Source organism: Oncorhynchus gorbuscha, linkage group LG11 (assembly GCF_021184085.1).
Source record: "Oncorhynchus gorbuscha isolate QuinsamMale2020 ecotype Even-year linkage group LG11, OgorEven_v1.0, whole genome shotgun sequence".
Classification (NCBI taxonomy): domain Eukaryota; kingdom Metazoa; phylum Chordata; class Actinopteri; order Salmoniformes; family Salmonidae; genus Oncorhynchus; species Oncorhynchus gorbuscha.
In genome coordinates, this window is record NC_060183.1 from 23,074,757 (window position 1) to 23,086,072 (window position 11,316).

General features: G+C 41.1%; 1 protein-coding gene across 1 annotated transcript; it reads left to right on the forward strand.

Moving 5' to 3' along the window:
• The first annotated feature begins 2,945 nt into the window (after positions 1-2,945).
• Positions 2,946-5,196, forward strand: csf3a (colony stimulating factor 3 (granulocyte) a). Its single transcript, XM_046367913.1, has 4 exons — positions 2,946-3,580; positions 3,996-4,106; positions 4,342-4,482; positions 4,606-5,196. The coding sequence occupies exons 1-4, from the start codon at positions 3,416-3,418 to the stop codon at positions 4,798-4,800; spliced, it is 612 nt and encodes a 203-aa protein (XP_046223869.1). The 5' UTR covers positions 2,946-3,415; the 3' UTR covers positions 4,801-5,196.
• The last annotated feature ends 6,120 nt before the right edge of the window (positions 5,197-11,316 follow it).

An 11,316-nucleotide genomic window follows, 5' to 3' on the forward strand; every position in this document is an offset into this window, starting at 1 on the left:
GTTGATGTCATTGTCTTGCTCAACACACACTTGCTCCGTTTCCACTGCAACCATTTGTTCTTGCTCAACTCCTCCATGACTCCTACTTGACCAACATCAGTGTCAGATGTAAAACATCTACATCACTCCAACTGGATTGCACGTCGTTGTAATTTCCAGCACAGAGTTGTGACTCGTCGATCTACTCAGGCTTTACAGTAAGACTTCAGTACAGCACACCCTAATTCTCGCAGGATATGTCACAGAGATAAATACAAAAGCATGTAGCTGTCAGAAATGAAAATGACCAAGTAAAATAAATATGAATCCCAACATTTGACTTTCTGACTATATACTGTTTGGACCAGTTATTCACATTCTTTGTGTCGCTATCAGGGAACATGGTTTAACCCTGCTGGGAGACCAATGTTTCTATACACAGACCCTATGTCCTGGGGGCCATCTTGTACATCAAGCTGCTTCACCCTGCATACATTCAAGACGGCGGAGAAATGCCAATCTCTCCCGGCTGCACACTTGCTGTAGAGTTGTATCCCCCAGATTACCCATGTACAGGCAGTAGGTCTATACCAAGTGTAACCGGTCCTTTTACTGTGCAAAAACATTTTATGGTATGTGTGACAAGTGACCTCGCCTGAGAACTAAAGACTCATGTTAGTTCTGGAGCTAATGCTCTAGGCTTTAGCTCAGCGAGCTGACACTGTCTTGAGTTGCGTGGAAACTTTGGGTTCAATACCCAGGTCAGTAACATTTACATTGAGCACGGCAGTGAATAATGGCCTCCTTTCATGTCTAGGTTTGGTTGAATGAAGATAGAGGCCGTGTGGATTTCAGGGGTCTGGTTTGGTGGAGCTCTCCATGCATGGCCAGATGTAACAATCCACATTGACTGATCACAGGCTCAGTTTTAGTGTCAAAGCATGAAGAGAAACCGGATCTGTTACAAGGAGAACTATACAACTATACAAGACATGGTTGAGAAGGGCTGACAAAACACTGCAAGGTATTTAGTATAGAATTGGAATCCATAAGACAGCCTTTGGTCAATTTGTACAAATGATGTTGAAAGGAATACATAAGTCAAAACAACAGTCAATAAAACACAAATACATAGTGATTTAGTGACATATAAGAGAAGAGCCGTGGCTGGATGTCAGTTTGAGATTTCCCCCTTAGAAGAAGCTAATTAAGACTAGGAAGCACACCTATAGGCTGAGAGGAACCTATTTGCTGGTGCTGATGAATGCCACTGTTGAGTAAATCAGAAACTGAGGCTTGGGTAACAAGAGGCCACAAGATGGCAGACTTGTATGAAACCCCACAGAGGCCAATTTCATTTTTATTTGACGTCACTCTCTCCACTTGCTCACATCGGGGCAAATCCTAACTTCCATTTAAGAAGAATTTTCACTGATGGCAAACGAGACTAAGAGAACAGAAGTGAAACTAAGTGGAAGTTATTATTTGACCACAGTGACCACACTATCAAATCCAGAGTTTTAGGAAATGAGGATATTAATGAATCCACTGCACATGTGAGATGTGTTTTGTTTCATAAAGGTGATGTAATTCCTGAAATGTAATGTTTTGTTATAGTGGAATACTAAAATGTAGTATTTTCAGACCTGTGATGAAAACTACCGTGGACCTCTCGGTGGTCCCCCCTCCAGTATACACTGAGTATACCAAACATTAGGAACAGCTTTTGCCCTCAGAACAGCCTCAATTCATCAGGGCATGGACTCCACAAGGTGTCTAAAGTGTTCCACAGGGATGCTGGCCTAAGTTGACTCCAATGCTTCCCACAGTTGTGTCAAGTTAGCTGGATGTCCTTTAGGTGGTAGATCATTCGTGATACACACAGAAAACTGTTGAGTGTGAAAAAACCCAGCAGCGTGGCAGTTATTGACACAGACCGGTGACACAGACCTGGCACCTACTACCATACCTTGTTCAAAGGCACTTAAATATTTTGCCTTGCCCATTCACCCTCTGAAGGGCAAACATACACAATCCATGTCTCAAGGCATAAAAATCCTTATTCAACCGGTCTCTCCCCCTTCATCCACACTGATGGAAGTGGATTTAACAAGTGACATCAATAAGGGATCAACGTTTTCACCTGGATTCACCTGGTCAGTCTATGTCATGGAAAGAGCAGGTGTTCTTAGTGTTTTGTATTCTCAATGTATGTCAGGACAGTTCTGTTTCATTGGGCTTTCCAGATACGTATGTTTTCCTCTAATTAACATTGCCTGAGGATAGGCTCAGTTTTTGGAATGTAGGAATTCCAGATAGTTTTTTTTCTCTCCAGAATTTAATGACTTCAATATTGCTGGTCTACACAGCTTTTCCTAACCAAAATCAGAAAATGTATGTATATATGAACGTTAAGTTATTGTCATTTGTCATAATTTGCCAACCCAGGCTCCATTGTCACTTAACACAGCTGCCGAATTATAACACCATGCCAACACATTTTAAAGATGCTTTAGATGTTCAAGTTGTTTCAAGATTATTTTCATGTTTACATTTACATTTAAGTCATTTAGCAGACGCTCTTATCCAGAGCGACTTACAATGTTCATATTACTATACATGTAGTATATATGTATTCAATTAAAATGTGTTTATAATACAGCCCATTCAATTGCAATATTTTTACACTTCCACCAGAAAAGATGACTGATTCAACTCGATACTGTACAGCTAGTATTGTGATAGAAAGGGAATTCCCATCAACTAGTATAAATATAGTGGGTAAAGGCTATGATGGTATCTAACAACTTGCGTTCACTGGTCGGTCAATTGTATCAGCAAATTCCTTGAAGTGCCATCAACCCAAAGGCAATGAATATTCTGATAGGTGAGTAGTACAAGTCCCTCCTTCACTGCTGGTAGACTGACTGACTTCACAACAACTGGATATGAGAAAGAATGCAACAAGTAAAGTAAAACGTGGAATATATTCTCGTAGACAATTTATTAGATGGACAGCTTTTAAACGACAAAAAAAATGTGTAAAATTAGGATGTTTTAACTTTTTAGTTCAGACAAAAGTTATTTCAGAGAAAGAAGGATACTTCAGAGCAAGTCAAATAGTTGATGGAATCAAGGCTATCATTGAGTTATCACTGTAAAAGATAGTTTGACGTTATAGCTATGGATTTATTTTTAAAGGTGCAGGTATTTTTGACAGGGGTTCCTGTTCCCCTGTTGCTATTTTTAACTAGGTTATACTCACGGGGATGTGTGTAATTTGCTAGGGCAAATGGGACAGATATTGCATATTCATATCAACCAATGATCACACAGTTTCATCACAACCCCGATTTCGACATTGCATTAAACCGGAGGTTCGGAAGCTATAACAGAGGCAACGTTGTTCTCTACAGTTTTCGCCATTCTCTGCAACATGGCCAGCTACGGTCAAAGCGCACCGATCTTGGAATATTCTGGTGAGGCGGGTCAACTAGTCGACGATCCTGAATTCAACCTGTCCGTAGAAAACAGCAAGAGTTTGATCAAAAAGGTGTTGGATGCTATTCCTGAGACACACACATCGTGCATTCATTCTGAGGTAAGTTGATCGGCCTCGGCTAAGCCCACTAACGTTACTTCTGCCCGTGGCAGGCTGTACCAGACACCACGGTTTGTGTATCTGTGGGGAGAGTGAGCTGTATAGGCTAAATCCAATCAGATGTATTATCATTCTCCATATTACAGGAACTTTACATTTAATAGAATACATAAGCATTGAAGAAGCTGTTGCCATTCTGGACGATGTTTTTATGTCTATGGTGGTCTGATCGTGCACCAAAAATGTCAACTGTAGCCTATATAGGCCTACTATTACGCACAAAATGTATCCATTTTTGATAGGTGGAATCAGTTATTTTAGTTGGAAATTCCACTCAGTTTAGATAAGTACTTAATGGACGTCCAATGTTCTTATTCTAAACATTTGTTTTCTAATCCTCTCTTTTGGTTCTCAGACCCTGATTCTTAACTCGAGCAGCGAGAACAGGAAACTACAATACCTGGCGATCAACCTTGGCATCCCCTCTGCTCCCACACTCAAAGCCTTGACCGATAACTTTACTTTGGTGAGCGTCAGACTCTGCACTACAGCCTCTATGCCTAATTCACGTGAATATGAAGACCAGGTTCAGGATGAAATAGGTTACTACCTGGAGCCTATAGTACTATAGTGACGGACAGACCTGCCCAGAAACAACTCTAGGCCCGGATTAGAAACTATAAGAAATATGGCATCTGAAAATGATATCAGCCCTAGAAATAAGGCATTGCTTTGACATTTGAGGTCTCTCCATCAATCAGGAGACCTGTCTGAGACGCATGTCAGAGGGACTACAGGTGCACCAGGACCTGCTAAGAGCTGTCGTACAACGCCTGGCCAACACAGAGAGAATCACTGCACTGCTGACTGATATCAGAGATCTCCGCGTCCAGATCAACAGGGTGAGGCTCCCTGTAAAACGACTTATACACCATGCACGCATACACAGTATTATAAAATCCCTTGGATTCAAATACTGTTCCGACATAAATGCTGATTGATTATAGAGTTCTTTGTATCTCCAGATGCTGAAAGCGGTCCAAGTGGCGGAGAGCCCGGTGGCGGTGCAGCCCACAGCCACAAGCCTGGCCTCTCGTCTCACTGGGGACTATGAGGTTCAGGTAGCCACACATCTGACTCTGGTGCAGCTCCAAAGCTTTGGCCAGGACATAGTCCGCAGTCTAAGGAACATAGCCCAAGCAAATGGGGAGAGCGATTGACCCAAAACTGACTTGAAATTGCCATGTTTTTATGGTGATCTATTTTATTTATTTATTTATTTATGACCTATTTATATTTAGTCTATTTATGATTAGATGTGTATTTATAAAATGCGTAAAATATCATTTAAATGCTCTTTTACATGTTCCAATTACAGTGCATTTGGAAAGTATTCAGAACCCTTGACTTTTTCCAGATTTTGTTACAGTACAGCCTTATTCTAAAATTGACCAAATTGTCCCCCCCGCCTCAAATCTACACATATAATACTCTATAATGACAGAGCAAAAACAGGTTTTTAGAATTTTTAGCAAATGTACATTTACAGTAACCGATAGGTTGCTAGATCGAATCCCAGAGCTATAAAGGTAAAAATCTGTCATTTTGCCCCTAAACAAGGCACTGTTCCTAGGCCATCATTGTAAATTAGAATTTGTTCTTAAATGTATTTAACTAGGCAAGTCAGTTAATTTTTTATATATATTACATTTACATAAGTATTCACACCCTTTACTCAGTATGTTGTTGAATCACTGTTGGCAGTGATTACAGCCTAGTCTTCTTGGGTATGACACTACAAGCTTGGCACACCTGTACTCTCAATTTTCTCTGCAGATCCTCTCAAGCTCTGTCAGGTTGGATGGGGAGCGTCACTGCACAGCTATTTTCAGGTCTCCAGAGATGTTCGATCATGTTCAAATCCGGGCTCTGGCTGGGCCACTCAAGGTCATTCAGAGACTTGTCCCGAAGCCACTCCTGTGTTGTCTTGGCTGTGTGCTTAGGGTTGTTGTCCTATTGGAAGGTGAACCTTCTCCCCAGTCTGAGTTCCCGAGTGCTCTGGAGCAGGTTTTTAAAATCAAGGACCTCTCTGTAATTTGCTCTGTTCATCTTTTCGTGATCCTGACTAGTCTCCCGGTCCCTGCCTCTGAAAAACATCCCCACAGCATGATGCTGCCACCACCATGCTTCACCGTAGGGATAGTGCCAGGTTTCCTCCAGACGCGACGCTTGGCATTCAGGCCAAAGAGTTCAATCTTGGTTTCATTAGACCAGAGAATCTTGTTTCTCAGTCAGAACCTTTATGTGCCTTTTGGCAAACTACACGTGGGCTGTCATGTGCCTTTTACTGAGGAGTGGCTTCCGCCTGGCCACTCTACCATAAAGGCCTGATTGGTGGAGTGCTGCAGAGATGGTTGTCCTTCTGGAAGGTTCTCCCATCTGCACAGAGGAACTCTAGAGCTCTGTCAGAGTGACCATCTGGTTCTTGGTCACCTCCCTGACCAAGGCCCTTCGCCCCCGATTGCTCAGTTTGGCCAGGCGGCCAGGTCTAGGAAGAGTCTTGGTGGTTCCAAACTCATTCCATTTAAGAACGATGGAGGCCATTGTGTTCTTGGGGACCTTCAATGCAGCAGACATTCACCTCAGGATTCACCTGAGCTCAATTTTGAGTCTCATAGCAAAGGGTTTTAATACTTATGTACATTTTTTGACCTGCCAATCCGCGCTCCTTAACACCTGCCCGCTTATCCCGGGAAACCAGCCGCACCAATGTGTCGGAGGAAACACAGCTCATTTGACCACCGAAGTCAGCCTGCAGGCGCCCGGCCTGCCACAAGGAGTCGCTAGAGTGTGATAAGCCAAGTAAAGCCCCCCCGGCCAGAACTGCCAATTGTGCAACGTCCTATGGGACTCCCGGTCACGGCCGGTTGTGACATAGCCTGGGATCAAACCTGGGTCTGTAGTGACACCTAAAGCACTGCGATGCAGTGCCTTAGATCGCTGCGCCACTCGGGAGGCCCTGTTTTTTTATTTTGTATAAAACCAATTTTCGCTTAGTCATTATGGGGTATTGTTTGTAGATAAATGTTATCCATTTTAGAATAAAGCTGTAACATAACAACATGTGGAGAAAGTCAAGGGGTCTGAATACTTTCCAAATGCACTGCAAGCCTACTCAATTATTGGCCTGTATGCTTTGTGAGCAACCTTTGTAGTAAGCTTCATAAGCTGTTAAACTTTTGTCCCAGGGTGTCATTGTGGAAGTTTTTTTTAGGGGTTATACATGAATCCACCATTTGTATTTCATAAGTTCTATGAAAATGTACTGTTTTTTACAGAGACAATTGCTTGCAAGTATCTGTATGTTATACTTCATTTTGGAGTTATTGGTACATTTTATTTTGTCAAATGCAATGCATTAGCGCTCACCAAATATACACTGAACAAAAATATAAACATGTTCGTTCCATGTTTCATGAGCTGAAATAAAAAAGAACCCAAAAAATGTTAAATATGCACAAAAAGCTTATTTCTCTAAATTGTTTAGTTTACATCCCTGTTAGTGAGCATTTTTCCTTTACCAAGATAATCCATCCACATGAGAGGTGTGGCATACCGAGAAGCTGATTAAACAGCATGATCATTACATACCTTGTGCTTGGGACAATACAAGACCACTCGGAAATGTGCAGTTTCATCACACAACACAATGCTACAGATGGCTCAAGTTGAGAGAACGTGCAATTGGCATGCCGTCTGCAGGAATGTCCACCAGAGCTGTTTGTCAGAGAATTGTATGTTTATTTTTCGACCATAAGCCACCTCCAGTTAAGTTTTAGAGAATGTGGCAGTACATCCAACCGGCCTCACAACCGCAGACCACGTGCATGGCGTCGTGTGGGCGAGTGGTTTGATGTTAACGTTGTGAACAGAATACCCCATGGTGGCTGTGTGTTTATGGTATGGGCAGGCATAAGTTATGGACAATGAACACAATTGCATTTTAGCAATGGCAATTTGAATGAACAGAGATATCGTGATGAGATCCTGAGACCCATTGTGCTATTCATCCGCTGCCATCACATCTTTCAGCATTATAATACACCACGTCGAAAGGATTTGTACACAATTCCTGGAAGCAGAAAATGTCTCAGTTCTTCCATGGCCTGCATACTCACCAGACATTTCACACATTGAGCATGTTTGGGATGCCCTGGATCGACATATGACAGCGTGTTCCAGTTCTTGCCAATATTCAGCAACTTCGCACAGCCATTGAAGAAGAGTGGGACAACATTCCACAGGCTACAATCAACAGCCTGTTCAAACTCTATGCAAAGGAGATGTCTCGCTGCATGAGGCAAATGGTGGTCACACCAGATACGGACTGGTTTTCTGATCTACACCTTAAAAAATATATATATTTCTTAAGGTATCTGTGACCAACGGATGCATATCTGTATTCCCAGTCATGTGAAATCCATAGATTATGGCCTAATGAATTTATTTCAATTGACTGATTTCCTTTTATGAACTTGTTGCATGTTATGTTATATTTGTGTTAAGTATAATAACAAAAATTAGGTTTGCAATTGCCAAATATGGTAGGACAAGGGTTGTCTAGTAAAAGCAGTTGTTCCTTAAAAGCCTTGTGTCTAGATGCTTGGTTGACCGTCTACAGAGGAAATGAAGGATTATTAGACAGTGAGTAAGCATCTTCTGTGAACCCGAAAGTAACATTTAGACTGTTACATCTAATGACATCCCTTATTTCCCTCCCCCATCCAGGGACTTCATTTAGGAAGTTATGCAAGGCTAGATGACTGATAAGCACAAGCTCACTAAGAATCACCAGTGGTGTTCCTTCAAAGGCCCGGGGAATATCACTCAGAGAGCATCACACCACCATGTGACAGTGAAGAGGTTGAACATGCGGGATTATGGTTATTGTGGTCATGTTCATTTGGCATCAAACGGAAGAAAATGGTCTGAAAAAGGGATTAACTACCAATAACAAATGCTTATTTTCATTTTCAGTTGCAAAACATTCTGCTATGATGTGCCCTAAAGAATAAGGCCCTTTCTGTCTCAAAACCATGCCATGTGATCATCCGTCATGGGTAAGGCCCTGTGTTTTGGCTATTCATGTCATATGACCTAGATTTTTTTCCTTACCCAGAAATGAGAATAAGACACAAAATCTGAGGATGGTGCTGGACCATCTGACTTAAAGTTTTATCAAACTGTCCTCTTTTTATAAGGTTAAAATCCAGGTCATGTGACATGACGAAACAAAACATAGGAACCTAGTGATGGGATAGTGACATTCAGTAGCCATATGTTTGATAACGACAAAAACAAAGCAAGCAACGGGAGGAAGTCACTGTAAACAATGTTACAGGTAGGTAGACTATTACTCTAGCAAGGAGCACTGAAGGTCAATTAACGCACATTACCATTCAAAAGTTGACACATCAAGTCATTCCAGGGTTCTTCTTTATTTTTACTATTTTCTACACCTGTGAAATAATAGTGAAGACAAACTATGAAATAACACATATGGAATCATGTCATGCCCAATAAAGTGTTAAACAAATCAAAATATATTTTATATTTGGCAAAGGGTGGCGACTTTGAAGAATCTAAAATATATTTACATTTGTTTAACACTTTTTTGGTTCCTACATGATTCCATATATTATTTCATAGTTTTGATGTCTTCGCTATTATTCTACAATGTAGAAAATAGTCAAAATAAAGAAAAACCCCTTGAATGAGTAGGTGTCCAAACTTTTGACTGGTACTGTATATACTTTGTATTTAAGTGAAAATATTTTAATTCTGAAAATTATCAGCATACTGAAAAACACCTATAAAATATCTTAATTTAGAAGGTATTTACATTTTCATGAGGCGTTATTATAAAGATGACAATATGTACACTTTTTATGAATAATGATTCCAAGATTGTGAAAACATTTAATTTGACAGTTTTTTATTACTGACTATATAGACTATTGAAATGAGAAACCATAGAGACTATCAAAATGAAAGAAAACCTACATTTGAATGAATGATGAAGCAATCAGGATTACATAACAGTTGTTAACCAACTTTGGAGTATTGTGAAACTGGCATTTCTATGCCAAAGTGATGAAACACCATCTAAGTGGAGTCCAAAACTTTGAAGTGTGAATCTTAACTTCCACTTTGTCAGATCTTCTCTTAGTCTCACATTGACACTAATACATGACTAAGTAAAATAGTTATTTATTTGTGAAGCTGGTTTTGCCCCTGAGTGACTGGGGAAATAGAATCCATGGAGAAGGCAGAGGTGGGTGAGCTGAGCCCTGGGAACCATAAGACTAAGCTGGCCTTTGCTGCTACGCTCCTCCCCAGGGGCAGAGTCAGGTCAGTGATGCCCACGACCGACCGACCGACAGACAGACAAACAGACAGACAGACGACACACGACACACTTCTTACGTGGCATTCTCCAAATTCTAACTATTTATATACAGTTGAAGTTGGAAGTTTACATGTCGTTTTTCAACCACTCCACAAATTTATTGTTAACAAACTATAGTTTTTGCAAGTCGGTTAGGACATCAACTTTGTGCATGACATGAAATTTTTCAAACAATTGTTTACAGACAGATTTCACTTATTCACTGTATCACAATTCCAGTGGGTCAGAAGTTTACATACACTAAGTTGACTGTGCCTTTAAACAGAAAGAAAATTATGTAATGGCTTTAGAAGCTTCTGAAAGGCTAACTGACATAATTTGAGTCAATTGGAGGTGTACCCTTGGATGTATTTCAAGGCCTACCATCACACTCAGTGCCTCTTTGCTGACATCATGGGAAAATCAAAAGAAATCAGCCAAGATCTCAGAAAAAAAACAATTGTAGACATCCACAAGTCTGGTTCATCCTTGGGAGCAATTTCCAAACGCCTGAAGGTACCACGTTCATTTGTACAAACAATAGCACGCAAGTATAAACACCATGGGACTACACAGCAGTCATACCGCTCAGGAAGGAGACGTGTTCTGTCTCCTAGAGATGAACGTACTTTGGTGTGAAAAGTGCAAATCAATCCCAGAACAGCTGCAAAGGACCTTGTGAAGATGCTGGAGGAAACAGGTACAAAAGATTCTATATCCACAGTAAAATGAGTCCTATAGCGACATAACCTGAAAGGCCGTTCAGCAAGGAAGAAGGCACTGCTCCAAAAACCACCATAAAAAAAGCCCGACTACAGTTTGCAACTGCACATGGGGACAAAGATCGTACTTTTTGGAGAAATGTCCTCAGGTTTGATGAAACAAAAATAAAACTGCTTGGCCATAATGACCATCGTTATATTTGGAGGATAAAGGGGGATGCTTGCAAGCCGAAGAACACCATCCCAACCGTGAAGCATGGGGGTGGCAGCATCACGTTGTGGGGGTGCTTTGCTGCAGGAGGGACTGGTGCACTTCACAAAATAGATGGTATCATGAGGACAAGAAAATGATGCGGATATATTGAAGTAACATCAGTCAGGAAATGAAAGTTTGGTCACAAATGGGTCTTCCAGATGGACAATGACCCCAAGCATACTTCCAAAGTTGTGGCAAAATGGCCTAAGGACAACACAGTCAAGGTATTGGAGTGGCCATCACAAAGCCAACTCAATCCAAAATAACATTTGTGGGAAGAACTGAACAAGTGTGTGCGAGCAAGGAGGCC

Coding starts and splice junctions, on each gene's coding strand:
- csf3a (XM_046367913.1), top strand. CDS start 3,416: ATGGCCAGCTACGGTCAAAGCGCACCGATCTTGGAATATTCTGGTGAG. Junction 4,107..4,341: donor TGACCGATAACTTTACTTTG/GTGAGCGTCAGA, acceptor TCCATCAATCAG/GAGACCTGTCTGAGACGCAT. Junction 4,483..4,605: donor TCCGCGTCCAGATCAACAGG/GTGAGGCTCCCT, acceptor TTGTATCTCCAG/ATGCTGAAAGCGGTCCAAGT.